This window comes from Pygocentrus nattereri, chromosome 26, assembly GCF_015220715.1.
Source record: "Pygocentrus nattereri isolate fPygNat1 chromosome 26, fPygNat1.pri, whole genome shotgun sequence".
Classification (NCBI taxonomy): domain Eukaryota; kingdom Metazoa; phylum Chordata; class Actinopteri; order Characiformes; family Serrasalmidae; genus Pygocentrus; species Pygocentrus nattereri.
The window spans coordinates 15,946,116-15,960,307 of NC_051236.1; the positions used below are offsets into that span (position 1 = coordinate 15,946,116).

At 38.9% G+C, this 14,192-nt stretch overlaps 1 protein-coding gene across 1 annotated transcript in view; it reads right to left on the bottom strand.

Moving 5' to 3' along the window:
* The window catches only part of vstm2l (V-set and transmembrane domain containing 2 like), a 32,111-nt gene extending 18,162 nt beyond the window's left edge, over positions 1-13,949 (bottom strand). The window contains exon 1 of the mRNA XM_017697778.2: positions 13,566-13,949. Within this exon, the coding sequence (XP_017553267.1) occupies positions 13,566-13,680 (115 nt within the window). The 5' untranslated portion in view covers positions 13,681-13,949. The remainder of the gene's footprint in view (positions 1-13,565) is intronic.
* Between the last annotated feature and the right edge of the window lie 243 nt (positions 13,950-14,192).

Sequence of the window (14,192 nt, forward strand, 5' to 3'; positions counted from 1 at the left end):
TTTACTTATTTACTTTCATAGTTCATACTGCAGCTAAATCTATGTCCAAGCAACTAGATGACTTCAGTCTACTAATAGAACCAAATGTCACGAAATAATGACCATGGCAAAACTGTGACATCATATGTAAAAGACAATACTGTGCAAAAGTCAGAGACCATTCTTTCAGTTATTTAACCCCTTAAAATTTTAGACTTATTACATACTAATTTCTATATTATAATATTTCTCAGGAACTACAGGGACTTAAATGCAAACTGGTTGAGCTGTTCTTAGGTAATAAAACTTTGGGCTAGTGGGCCATTGGCCATTTAAGGGTTAAATTTCAAGACAACATAGCTATTGAGTAGAGTTATTCTTTTTTTCTAAAAAAGCAGAAAACATTAACAGAATCTTACACAGAAGCCTCGACAACTGAAATAATAACAGATTTTCAGTATTATTGTGTCCATGTGTTTGCCTTTATTACAGTTTCCATTCTTTTCAGGACACTTGCTTTCAGTGATTCAGAGAAATCTACAGGGATATTTTTTTCTCCAAAGTTCATTTTCCAAGTATTCCAAATCACAAATTTAGACTCACCCGTCCATAAAACCACACATCACATCTCAGATGAATAGTTTCAGTGCTCAAGTGCAAAATGTCTTACTTTTTTCTGATTCCTTTCCTCAGTAACTGCTTCTTGACAGCTAGACATCCTTTTAGACTCATAGTGCTGAATTGCCTTCTCACAGTTGAAGGCTGGACAAAAAAACCTGTGGATTTTTCAGATCTGAAGCAAAAGTGGAGCTTGATTTTCTCCTCTCACACAAAGACAAAATTTTGAAGTGCTGTTTATCTGATGGTGACAGTTTTGCTGGTCTACCAGGTCTAACATGGCTATTAGGAATCCCATTTCCTTTTAATCATTCTGAACTTTTTTTTTTGCGTATTTTCTTTTGACATTCTTCTTCCTAATGCAAGTGGATCTTATATTATCTTATACATCTCCTTTAGCCATTTAGATGCACAGGGGGAAAAAAAATTGCAAGGCAGCTAAGGTGAGCTTGGGTAGTTGCTTGTGCGAATGATAGGGTCTCTTTGAAGGGGAACATAATGTCAGTGACACTTTTGGGAACACAGCTATACTTTCACAGACAGATTTGATATATATAGTGTTGAGGCTTCATGTAAATTCTTGTTTAATATATGTTTCTTGCTTTTTCAGCACCAAAAAATTAAGAACTTTGACACAATGGTCATTTCGAGTGGAAATTAAACAAAGACAGAATACTTTAGCACAGTACCGTATATTACAGGAGTGCTCAAGAGCTCAGGAATGTTCAAATATAATATGATAGGATGCTAATTCTTAAAAATATTTTGTGTTAGTATGCGTCTAAACCGAAAAAAATGCAATGCACATCAATAAAATATGTTGGGCATACAGCAACACAATTTTGTGTACTACTGCTGCACTCATCTATAGCTTGTAACTCAGAATTTCCAATGTTTGACTAGGAAAAAACTACCACTTCTCTAAGTTTAAATGAGATTATAATATTTGCCTTAGATCAATCGGCCTACACTCATGTTAAATCTTTAACACTGACTATAAATGTCGTTGGTGAATACATCATGAACATTAACGTTCATCACTCATACCAGTAACATGACAGGCTAGCTTGATGCTAGCAATTCTCATATTCAAAAGGATGCTCATGTTTCTTTTCTAGATTGTAGCTGTATTACGCATTATTTTGTACATCTCAGCTCTGCCTTTCAACGTCTGAGACAAGGTGCACACAGCATTGGCTTTGGCTGTAACTGTGTTTTATGTTATATATTGCACTTATGTGAAAAAAGTGCACATTTGAAGTAGTGAACCCAGTCCATTCTTTTTTCAGTGTGTGCTTTTTCATACCTCACTGTGGCTATCTGTATGTGTGAGATTGTGTTTGTGTGTATCTAGCATCACATGGTCTCTCCTTTGGGAAATAAGCACATGTAGCATGTGAAATCAGGCTGAATTGAAGGCTGCAGAGAGACTAATGTAATAAGACCACAACTCAGGCAGAGCGACCCCCAGCCTGCACTTCACGAGTGAATCTCTTATAACCCCAGGGACAGGTAGAATAAGTGTGTGTATGTGTGCGTGTGTGGGAAAGCGAGAGCAAGAAAGAGAGAGGGTGTGGGTGTGCGTGTGTGTGAATTTCAAGACTTTCCTCACACAGGGGACATTATGAAAGCTGAGGAAGTGAGTGTATAATGAAACGATAGGGAAGTCAAAGCACTGCAGCGGGTCACAACGAATCAGCTAAGGCTATTCACTGGCTCAATTTAAAAGGGAAATCAATACGAATCCAATACTGTTAGAGGTATAACTGTGGACAGATTTCACAATATGATATGCACTGTAGTTTCTAAACTACAATATGATATATTTAGACAATTAAGTGAAATTGAAACAGTCATTGTGCTCTTTTTTGGCCAACTGCCTAAACAGGTACCTGGTGAGAGCATAATTAACCCTAACAAGGACTTTTGTTAGAAGATGAATACATTTAAACGCATACAAAATTGCTGCTTCTGGGTGTACTACATGTTTTTTTTCCGACATTTCTCTCAAATTTATTAGTTTTTTATTGCGAAATTCACTGATTCACTGATTTTGTGATGTCACAAAAAGCACATGCATGCAAATGCTTTTATATGTTTCCACCTATCCGCTTATTAAGAAGTGATATGTCACACTGAGCTCCAATCCTCTATCACGTTGGCTGAGGCTCTCATCTGCTCAAGAGGCTGCAGTGATGTATCCCTTGAAAGAGAAGAGGAAATGGCTGCAGTCGATAAGGTAACTATCAAAAACCAAACTGGCCCTTTGTGAATACCCTTGACATAGGCTATGGATTTCAAAGGATATCTCTTGCCATGAACCCAAATTGTTATTTTTCAATTGTCAGGCTTGTCAGTCAGACAAGGGCTAACAAAGATAACTAGCTTTTTCTGTGTTGGACAGCTAAGGCAGAGATAGCTTTAGCCTTAGCTAGCTATCTTCACCTTAGCTGTGCAACTCAGAAAAAGGGCTAACAATAGAAATGAAGATGTGGCTTCGTATGAAGAAACACCCTATAAAACCCATAGCCTATATCAAGGGTATCTGCAAAGCCAGTTTGGCTTTTGCCAGTGGGTGCTGATGTTAGCCAACATTAGAGTCCACTGGTGCCAAGCTTTGTTTTTCTTAATTTGTTCAAGAATTGTAACTCGTCTTATTGTCTGGAGCTATTTTCTTTTCTTTTTCTCATCGCAAGGAAAATGTTAGAATGACAACAAGAAAAAAGAGAGAAAAAAACTCTTAAATTCTTAAACTCTTAAGCTCTTAAACCCTGAAATTGAAATGTCTTTATTGTATTGACACATCCTAGCTGGACTGTTAAAAATGCCCCTTGAAACCAAAGAGAACGCAATTTAAACAACATTTGAAGCAAAGATTTTCCAATATAGACCACACCTACAGCTATCCTTCTAAAGTGATGGCATGAAAACTGAAGCACTGCAGCATGTTAAGAAGATGAGAGCCTCAGCCAGTGCAGTAGAGGCTTGGACCTGAATGTTGGAAGCCTTATATATCAAATCTTAATAAACAGAAAAGAAGAATTTAGACCCTTTTTAACCATCAGTGGTGCCTCACTAAACATGGAAATGATCATGAAAAAGTTCACAGGCTACACCATTGTTATCTGCCTTTAGGACCTCAAGAATCAATTCACATGTGGCTTCCTAGGTCAGACCTAACAAGCAATAACCCAAGGAATGTGTCTGCCTGGGCAGCTTTTTGAATGAGGTGCAGTTAATAGAGGTCAATATAATGATTCACTGGTTAAAGTTTTTTTTAACTGTATAAGTTTTCTCATAATGCTATGATTAGCCTGTTCAGCTGAATGGAGTCAGGGATGTTTCAGTCATATTTCAATAAAAAGAAAATGTATAAAGTCCCTAGCAGTCTATTGTCAAGTGAGCAGATGTTAGCAAGAAATCTGTTTAAAAAATGGCCGTTTTGTTTAGAATTTAGCCCACAGCCCTCGCTTCGATTTCCTCTCACACCACCTGTGGGTTGCCTCTCTCGGTCAGCTGCATCTACATCTACAATTTACCAAATTCCAGTAGCATCTGATAGTCATAGATGCAATAATGAGCATAGGGGATACACATATGAGACAAATGACTTGAGAAATTCAGTGGTGTAGATCACGCTGTAAACTTCTTTAGGAATCACTGTGGCTTATCAAGGTGATTGAAAACAGAGAATTATCAAGATCAGCCAAGTTACTTCCTACTTCTCGGTCATGTTGGGGGCATGTTAAGGCACTTGTGTTTTACAATAATGTTCCCAAAATAATGCGGAGTTGCAAGAGTGAGAAGGCGCTAAGCTTCCACTTTATTAGTTACACTTACCTAGCACAATTCATTGGCCAAGGCTTGGATATAATTATAGCAATGTTTGCTTGGTGTAACTATTTCAGTTTTTTTATGTAAGCAGTTTACCCTCTGAGACTCTCAGACTGACTGTTGACAGCATCAACTATTTTTGTTACACTGGGCCCAGAGAAGCTGCTGCTTAGACTGCTGTATAGGTTTATAGTATTAAATCTACCTGTACCTCAAATCTATGCTCTTTTAGTGTGGTTGGTACAGTGTAGTGGGTAACTTCACTACCTGCCGTGCTTAGATGGGAGTTCAAGCTCCCATCTGGGTAAATGCCCTACACTATACCAATAGGAGTCCTTGGGCAAGACTCCTAGCATTATTTTTGCCAGCTTGTGTAAACATTAAATTGTAAGTCACTGTGGAAAAGAAAGTCTGCCAAATGCCATATGTTTACAACACATTTTGTCTCACAAGTCCTATATTGTAAAAAAAAAAAAGATTATGAATGTGTATTGTAACACCCCTCCACCATATTGTGCACAGACCTGCACACCTGGCAGTTCTCTTCTCTCACAACATATTTACCTGACTTCCTTTAGTCTATCTGTGACTACATTTAGGTGATAATTAATTACTTACAGCCACAGCAGAGCTGTCATGAGCCACAACACAATAAACAAATCAACATTCCTTCTGCTCTCTCTCTCTCTCTCTACTTAGCAGGAAGAGCACAGTCAGTCAAGGATGCACATCCTAATTAGAGAAACAAAGAACAAGAGAAACAAAAAAAGTGTCTCTCCTGTGGCTCCACTGGCCCTTAATATGCGCAGCTTCCCTCCATTCTGTAGCCATTACAGTAATTAGCCTGGGCTACTGATGCACCATCGCTACTGTCTAAATACAGCCTTCTGCTAAACATGCCCACTTAACATGCAAGGATGACAAACAGAGGAAAAAAGGAAGGAGGGAAAAGTAAAAAAAAAAAACCTTGCGTTTAAACGTTTAAAGAGACATTTGTTTTTTTTTAGTTTTGTGGGAGGTTTTTGGACCACTTCATAAGCTTTTGCATATTAATGTAACATGCAGACTCAAAAAGATGGTCTGGCTCGAAGTTTAGCTCTCAAATTCAAAATCAACATTATGCTGATGAACAAGGGTGGTTTGTTCCTTAGGGTGATCGGACAACACTCCACCAAAGAGGAGGACATTTTTTATCACAATTTGCCACAAGCTATGACTGTTCTAGACAGTTTGTCTTGCCTCTGAATGTTAAAGTCAAATCAGCATTAGATTTTGTACCATACCGCCCCTTTTGGGCAATTTCAGTCTGGTTGAAAATTGTCCTGGTTGCTCTGATAGACTCTCATATTAATTTGTTTTTTTTTCGAACTGTAGGTACAGCTAGAGATGCCTGGCCTCTTCCTAATACCTCCATTCAAAATCATGACTGCAACAATCATGACGCCCCAGAAGGCACCTGCGAGCGAGTCTTCAATGAATGGGGGTGAATAGAGCTAAAAGGCTAAAACACAATTTAATCACAATGGAAGGATGTATTTCACTAAAAAGCAAAGAAAATGTACCTGTTTGTTTTCTATTTTTCTTCAATAAACAGGTTTTGGGCAACATGGCCCTACATTACTACTACTGAGTGCTGATTGGTTGGCAAGGGAAGCAGGTTGTTCTTACGAGCGATTACATATTTCCAACTGAAACATCTCCAAATTCCCAAATCTTACATAGTATAGCTGTAACAAAAGGAAGGGTTTCTGGGCAAACTCACATTTTAAATATATATGATAAATAATAGGAATGTACCATACATTGTATCATATCATAATGTATTGGACTGTATCACAACATATTATATTACTGTATTATTATTGTGATTATTATTAATATATTGGGTCTAAAGCATTAGACTGGGACACTACAAAGAACAACTTTTGTTTCAGATATTGTACTTGTATAATGTTGAATTCTCAAAAAAAAAAACAGAAAATAATACATTAACATTCTAAAATGAGGCATTTTGAATTTTGTGATTACCCCAACAAATAAAATATTAAAGATTCTGATCCATTATTGCAAATATACTCTCCTTTTTTATCTTTAAAAAAAAAACTAAACTAAAAGTCAACATTTTACTTCTGTGTAAGCCAGCACTTGATCTCATATTGAATCATATTAAGAAATGCATAACTGGATAACTAAAACAATGAAATGACCAAGTCATTATCTTGCATTGTAACTTGTTTAGCCATGAAAAGGTCACTACATCATAGATCATGGAGCATGTGTATTACTACATGGGCTGCCCAGTAATTAAAATGTGTAAGACATACTGTGAACCAGGCGACTGAACTTTCTGTTCAGGTTTACATTAGGCTATATACTATTAGTGCACACCATGCATAATAATACTGCTGACAATTACTGACATGGTTGCTAAAATACTGCTATGTTTTTAGATTAAATGCAAATATATGTTGTTGCTTCTGATAGAAGGAACCATCTATGGTATCTAGGCAACAACACAAGAACATAGACATAAAGATCAGATCTGAAATGTGTACTCAAGCTGGTCATTTTTTTTCAATAAAATCAGATACTCAACAGACCAGAATGTCCTATAAAATGTTACTGGTCAGTAGAATGTTTATCCAAAGAGAAAAGTCACACATTGTGACAAAGTCAGCTATTCTGCAGCTTAAGCACACAAATAATCTAACATGGATTTTTGCTCCCATGGAGACTAAATCATAATACCATTCTCTGTAGGCCTGACTCGGCATGACTGACATGGATTTGTGCATGCGGTGGTTGGTGTGCGGGCTTGTTTTTGTATATTTTTTAGCACAAAAATGTCCTGATTTGTAGGAAATCTAGAGAAACACATGGCTAATGTGAGGACAAACACAGTGGTCTTGACTGAAAAGTGATTTTTGCAAAAGCTCCATGTTTAGTCTTTTTTTCTGTTGGTGTTTTTTTTAGACTAAGAAAACAAAACAATTTCCTTTTGGTTACTGAAATTAAGGCTAGGCCTGGTTAAGAAATGTTTATTAGATATACATTAATGTGCAAAAGTCAGAGACCATCATTTATTCATTTCCATACAAAACAGCTGTTGAAACCCCATCTGGATTAAGCTGTTAAGATAATGATGCTGCTGCTGCTGCTGATGATGATGGTGGTGATGAACAGCTATCAAGTACATTATTCAGTTTTCAGAATATATTTAATCTTATTTAAGATAATCCAACTGCACGAGGAAGAGGCATGTCAAAGAAAAAATTTTGGAACCCCCCCCAAACAAATCCCCCCCAAAAACTAAAAAGAACATTTGCAAATCTGGTGGCTCCTGGTGTTCTCAAAACAATGGACTGACCACCAAAGAGTCTAGACCTCTGAATGTGTGGAAAAATATCCCTTTGGATTTCTTTGAAAATTTTAAACGCTAGTCTCCCAAAAAGAACGAAGGCTGTAATAAAGGCAAAGAATGAACAAAGTACAAAACAGATATTTTACTAAACCACTGAGGTTTCTGCGGGATTTTCTGTTTAATATGTTTTCTGCTTCAAGAACTTTATTGAATGAGTTTTAACTGAAAATTAAGTAAATGAAGAGCAATCTCTGAGTTTTGCTCAGTACTATATGTACTTACACAAATACACTCTTAAAAAAAGATGCCAAAAGGGTTCTCTGGAGTGATATATCAGAAGAACCACTTTTGGTTCACTAAAGGACATTTCAGTGCATGGTTATTTTATAGAAATAGTTTTGTGAGTATGAGTGAGTATAAATAACTTTTAAAGTTTAAAACCTTCAGAACAAGTAAATATTCTATACACTCTTAAAACAAAAAAAGGTCCCTCTATGGTTCCTGGCTTGTGTGCACCGCTTCAAGAAAATCCTATTTGGATTTGAAACCTAAGTCACCTCTTCTATGAAAATAATCTTTTAATGTACCATCCACTGAAATATTTTTTAGGGAACCCACATTTATTCTTCCAGCGAACTGCTTCAAAGAACCACTTTGGTACTTTTATTCTTAAGGATGCATAAAACATGCAGGACATATATATTGACCTCACGCCCTGATCACTTATAAAAACAAAACTGTCTGAGAGAGAGAGAGAGAGAGAGAGAGAGAGAGAGAGAGAGAGAGAGAAAGTATGCTGTGTTGGAGAGAAATCCCTAAGCAGACAGTGTTGTTAGTATGACACTCTTCTTTGTCCTGCTATCTGCAGCTGAAGGTGAAGGACCCAACACTGCTGGAGCATGATTTCTATGTTGACCAAGCAGGCAGGGGGTTGGGGGGTGGGGGTGAGGAGCATATGTCCAGCTGAAGGCTCCTACACTCCTATCTGGGTCTGGACCTTGGAGCACCTGGGAGGCTGACCCTCTGGAGTCACACTACACCCTGTTCTACATGAGCACACAGCTCACTATTGCTAAACCTATTCATCAAACCACGCTTTCCTGACCTGAGAGAGAGAGAGAGAGAGAGAGAGAGAGAGAGAGAGAGAGGGGAGAGAGAGAGAGAGGGAGAGAGCGAGAGAGAGAGAGAGAGAGAGAGAGAGAGAGAGAGAGAGAGAGAGAGAGAGAGATAGAGAAAGCGAGAGTGAGAGAGAGTGAGACACAGAGAGAGAGAGAGAGAGACTGAGATAGAGAGCAAGAGGGAGAGAGACAGAGAGAGAGAGAGAGCATGAGAGAGAGAGAGAGACAGAGAGAGAGAGAGAGAGAGCATGAGAGAGAGCATGAGGGAGAGAGACAGAGAGAGAGAGAGAGAGAGAGAGAGAGTGAGAGAGAGAGAGAGAGAGAGAGAGAGAGAGAATGAGAGAGAGAGAGAGAGAGAGAGAGAGAGAGAGAGAGAGTGAGAGAGAGAGAGAGAGAGAGAGAGAGAGAATGAGAGAGAGAGAGAGAGAGAGAGAGAGAGACTCTGTCCAGATATAATCATTAGCCAAGGTCTTCATAATACATCATGTCAACATTCAGTGGACTCCACAATCTCAATAAAAATGAAAAAAAAAAGTTAGAATAAAAAGTACATAGATTTCAACATGTATTTAATACTCACACAGGTATCAAAATTATTTGAATTATCTGAATACAATCATATCTGAAACAAAATTTTAAAGATTATGTATGGAAGATCATATAAATATGAACACATTATGGATTTCTAATTTTACTTACATACTATTATATTATTCTTCTACTTCAATGTTGGGTTCAGAAATGAATGTGAGCACTTTGTGGTCCTTTCACATACAAAGATTTAATAACTAATAACAAATATGGCAAACCTTTATTTCTGCTGAAGTTCATAAAGCATATAACAAGTAAAAAAAGACATACTAATATTTAATGCAAGATCTTACGCACAATGGGAAGAATGGTGAAAGTGTAAAAAAAAATCTGTGTTACAGTTAAATACAAGGACTGTTCGAGTTTATGGGTCACACATCATTTCAAAAAGCCCAGACGACATCCAAGTCTGAAGTTCACCAAATGCTTCTGGCACTTTCATTAAAAGCAGATGCTGTGAACAGATAAGAAGTGGGCATGTTCACAGGAAAAAGGGGGAGGCATTTATTAAAAAGAGCACCAAATCTGCTAAAGTATGGTAGGAATCCTTGATGTCCTGGGTCAGCTCAGCTGCTCATGCCCTCGTGTCCCTAGTTAGGATCACTCATTGCTCTGGATTGATGTAGAATGTATTGTGTATGGTTCTGTACAGAACCTTTTTGAAAATTGTTCGATGGAGCACCAAAAAGGGCTCTGCCATTGTTACGAAGTTAGGCTTTTAACAATAGAAAAACCATTTCACTATGCAAAGAACCATTTAAGCAGGAAGTTTCTATATGGGTTCTAAATAGAATCATTCCCTTTACTAAAGAACCCTTGAAGAAACATCTTTTTTATGAGTGTAGGATGATTAGACTTTTCTAACTAACGCAACTTCCCTGTTTTTGTCACGATTGGCCCCTCCCAGTCCTCCATGTGCTTTTGTTTTGGTTTTGGTCTTGTCCATTTGTTTTGCTTCCTTCCCAGTCCTGCCCCCCTTGTTTCAATGCCCTGCCCTTGATTCTTTTCACCTGTTACCCTCTTGTTAACCACCTATGTCTTGTTACCTGTCCCTGTATTTCAGCCCTGTGTTTTCCCTAGTCTCTTGCTGGTCTTTGTTTGAATTGTTTGATTTGTTTAGTATTTGTTATTCTAGCCTCCATTGTTTGTTGTTCCTATGTTCCTTTGCGTGATGCCTGTCCCTCCGTTTCTCCATGTTGTTCTCTGTGACCCTGGACTGTTTTGACCCTGAGTTTGGATTTGCCCATAATAAATCTCATTTATCTCAGCATATACGTCCGCCTCATCATCGCTCCCCAACATTACAGTTTTGCAGTACACTGTAAAAAATAAAGGTGCCTAACAGGTGCTTTTGAGCAATACCATAGACAATCCCTCTTTGTTACATCAAAAAAACTTTTTTGTAAATGAAATGTGTGAGTGTGATGTACCTTTTGAAAGTTTGAATACTTTCTGCATAATAAGGTTTTTCCTTAACTCTCTAAATGGTTCTTGGATTGGATGTACTAATCTTGGAAAATATTTTTTATTTAGTAACTTTTTTACATTATATGGAGGTTCTTAAAACCTTAAAAGGTTCTTTACACTCTCCTTTAAACAATACTATGTTTAGGAAGCTAAACGTGGTTCTTCTACACCATTGCTTCAAAGAACCCCTTTTAAGATCATAGAACTTTACACACAAGCCAAGAACCACAAAATTTTAGAAACCTTTATTTTTAGGAATTTAACAAAGAAGGCGACACTATATGAATTAGGATATACTGTGTTATGCTGTTGCTGCTCATGAAACAGTCAACTATAAATGCTGAATAATAAACTCTTAATAGTTTATGATGGTATAGGAAGACACAATAATAAAAAATGTTGCTTTGAGCCTTTATTTCTTGCAAGTAGTATAATTTAGATTAAGTTTAATGGAGTCTCTAGAGGGACAACCAGATGTATTAACTGACAATGACAGCCCATGATAGTTAATCAGCTGACAGCTAATTTACAGCACTTAAGGAATGTGATTCAGATCTCCACATCTTCAAGAAACAGCATGCTGAACCATTCATGACAAAAAGAACTGATAAAAGATGATAAACAACAACAACAGCATGAAAGCACTGCATGTGGTCAGGAAAGCGTCGCTGATTCGAGTGGCAAGTTTTTAGACTGGAATGAGAGAATTATAAATTAGGAAGCTAAATAGTCATATTCTGATCAAAACACTATTTCTTTCCGCAACAATCTGAAAATCCCATGTACAGAAGGTCTGTGACCATCTGAAATACCGAAACCGCCTTGCATCATTTAAGTAAAAAGCATTTCAAAATGTGACATAAATCCTCAACAGTTTCTGATATGTTTAACTCTTCGAGCACTCTGACTGTAGTATCGATTCAAGCATATTGCTGTTGTCGGAAGAAAACCTTGTATCTCCAAAATGACAACTTCACACGACAAGGAAAAAAAACATACTTTACTTTGAATGTATGTCAATGGAACCAGAAATTTTTAAATTTTGGGTCATTTCTTTTTGCCTATTCATCATGAACATTACACACATATAAAAGGCAACAGGTATTTTCAAATTATGTCAAAAACGGAGATAAAAGGAGATAAAAGATTTTCTTCTGACAGCAGCGATATAATCCTTTAAGAAAAGCAGCCAGGGATATAAATCTAAATGTGTTTCAAGAGTGAGAGGACATCAAAGATCTGTAAGAAAGCATAAAGCTGCTGAATGTCGTGAATATAATATGTATGATGGAACTTTAATGGTAAGGACTGTAAATCTCAGCCATTGTTAACACCTGCTAGTTTGAAACTGGACTGAGGCGAATTTCTTCAGTCTTTGCAAAGGACTGGGGTCTCCTGCCTTTTACCCCTTTTATCATCATGGTATTGATCCATGGCTCAGCGACTGCGGTGCGGAATAACACTTGCTGGTAAATTAGGTGAAGTGAATGGTACAGATACCCACTGGTTTCACACTGCCTGTCATTATGCTGCCCTGGAACTGGTTATGGTGGGAAAATCCTGAGCTGTCTGAATAAACAGTTCACTACAACAAGAAAGACAATGAAACAAACGCATAAGCTGTAGCACAAATGTATACAGATGCATTGTTAGTCTGTAGGCTTTACTGATTTAATCTATCATCCATACACATTAGAGGACACCTGTACTGTAGCAGTGTTCAGCGGGCCAGTCTGCTTGGTGGGGAGTTGAGTAGAGTGAGATGTAATGAATTTGTTCATTCTCCCTGTTTTACTGATTGCAGTACAAGTGCATTAGTAGACTAAATCTATAGTAAGGAAACAGGGACCGAAACTGAAAAGACAAACTCTTGTTTAAGCATATGGATGCTACAGAGCCCCTCTGATAAGTAAATATAATGCATGGCCCCAGCTTAATAAGGTGGGAGAATGAGATCCTAATGCATGGCCACAACTTAGTAATGCATGGGAATGAGATCCTCTGGAGCCCTGTTGCTGACACCCCGCATAAATAAAAAGAAAGCATGGCCATGACTTAAGGCATGGGAACAAGATAATTAAGTCATGACCATCGCTTAGTAAGGCATGGGAACGAGATCCTAATGTGTGGCCACATCTTAGTGAGGCATGAACTCGTCCCCACGTCTTACTAGCTCATGGCCACGACTTAATGATCTCATTCCCACACCTTACTAGTCATTGCCACGCATTAGGATCTCTTTTCCACGCGTTAATAAGGCGTGGCCACGCATTATTTTTATTTATATGGGATGTCACAAGCAGGGCTTCCTAGTACGCCTATATTTTTCTGTGCCAACCAGCCCAAACACGTTACACCTGAAATGATTAAGTAAACAGAGCACAACGCTGAAAGTAGGCCGAAGAAATACAGCCCAAAAAGCTTCGCACTGACAAAGAGGAAAGTTGCAAATAACCGGTGATACTATCAGCTTTCATTTCTCAGCCCCGCCCCTTCGCGTCAACTTCGACTCCTCGTAACAGAGAAAGACGACAACCGCTGTCGTTTCGTCTTCCTCCGTCCGCCTACATCTGACCGTGGCGATGAGCGCGGCTTACCGTTGCCCGATACGTGGTTGTCCACTTCGATGTTTCCGCCTGCTTGAGACGCGTTTAGCTGGACGAAAAGTGCCACATATTGTGAAATCCAGAGCAGCGCTCCAAACAGCCCCATGTCTTACTGACGGCTCTTCACCAAGAGTTAGGCTAGTTCAGCACAGCCCACACATGAGGCGGCGCAGAGCGGAATGACAGCTACTCCGGTCAGGGGCGCCGCGCTCCTCCGCGGAGAGACTGCTGCCGCGTCGAGGGAGGAAAAAAGTGAAGGTGTCGCTGAATCTCCTCCGTCTGACTCGCTGAGGCTCACTTTCTTTCTCCACGACCTCCCCTCCGCCTCGCTCCGGCGCCCACGAATTAGCGAGCGGCGCGACTGTGGCGGAGGGAGAAGGGGCGCGAGGAGGAGGAGGAGGAGGAGGAGGAGGAGTGGGTGGGCAGGGCTCTGCTGCATAATCAATTAGGCGGAGTGATACCGAGCGCTAATTAATTCATTAAACATTTAAAGCACACCGAGACACGGGCTTAGATTTCACCTGGAACAACTCAGAAGGCCCGGCTCATTTGTCCAACAGACTGGCGCGCGCTCAGGAGACTTCCTTTGTGCACGCGGAACAAATGCAATTAACAATC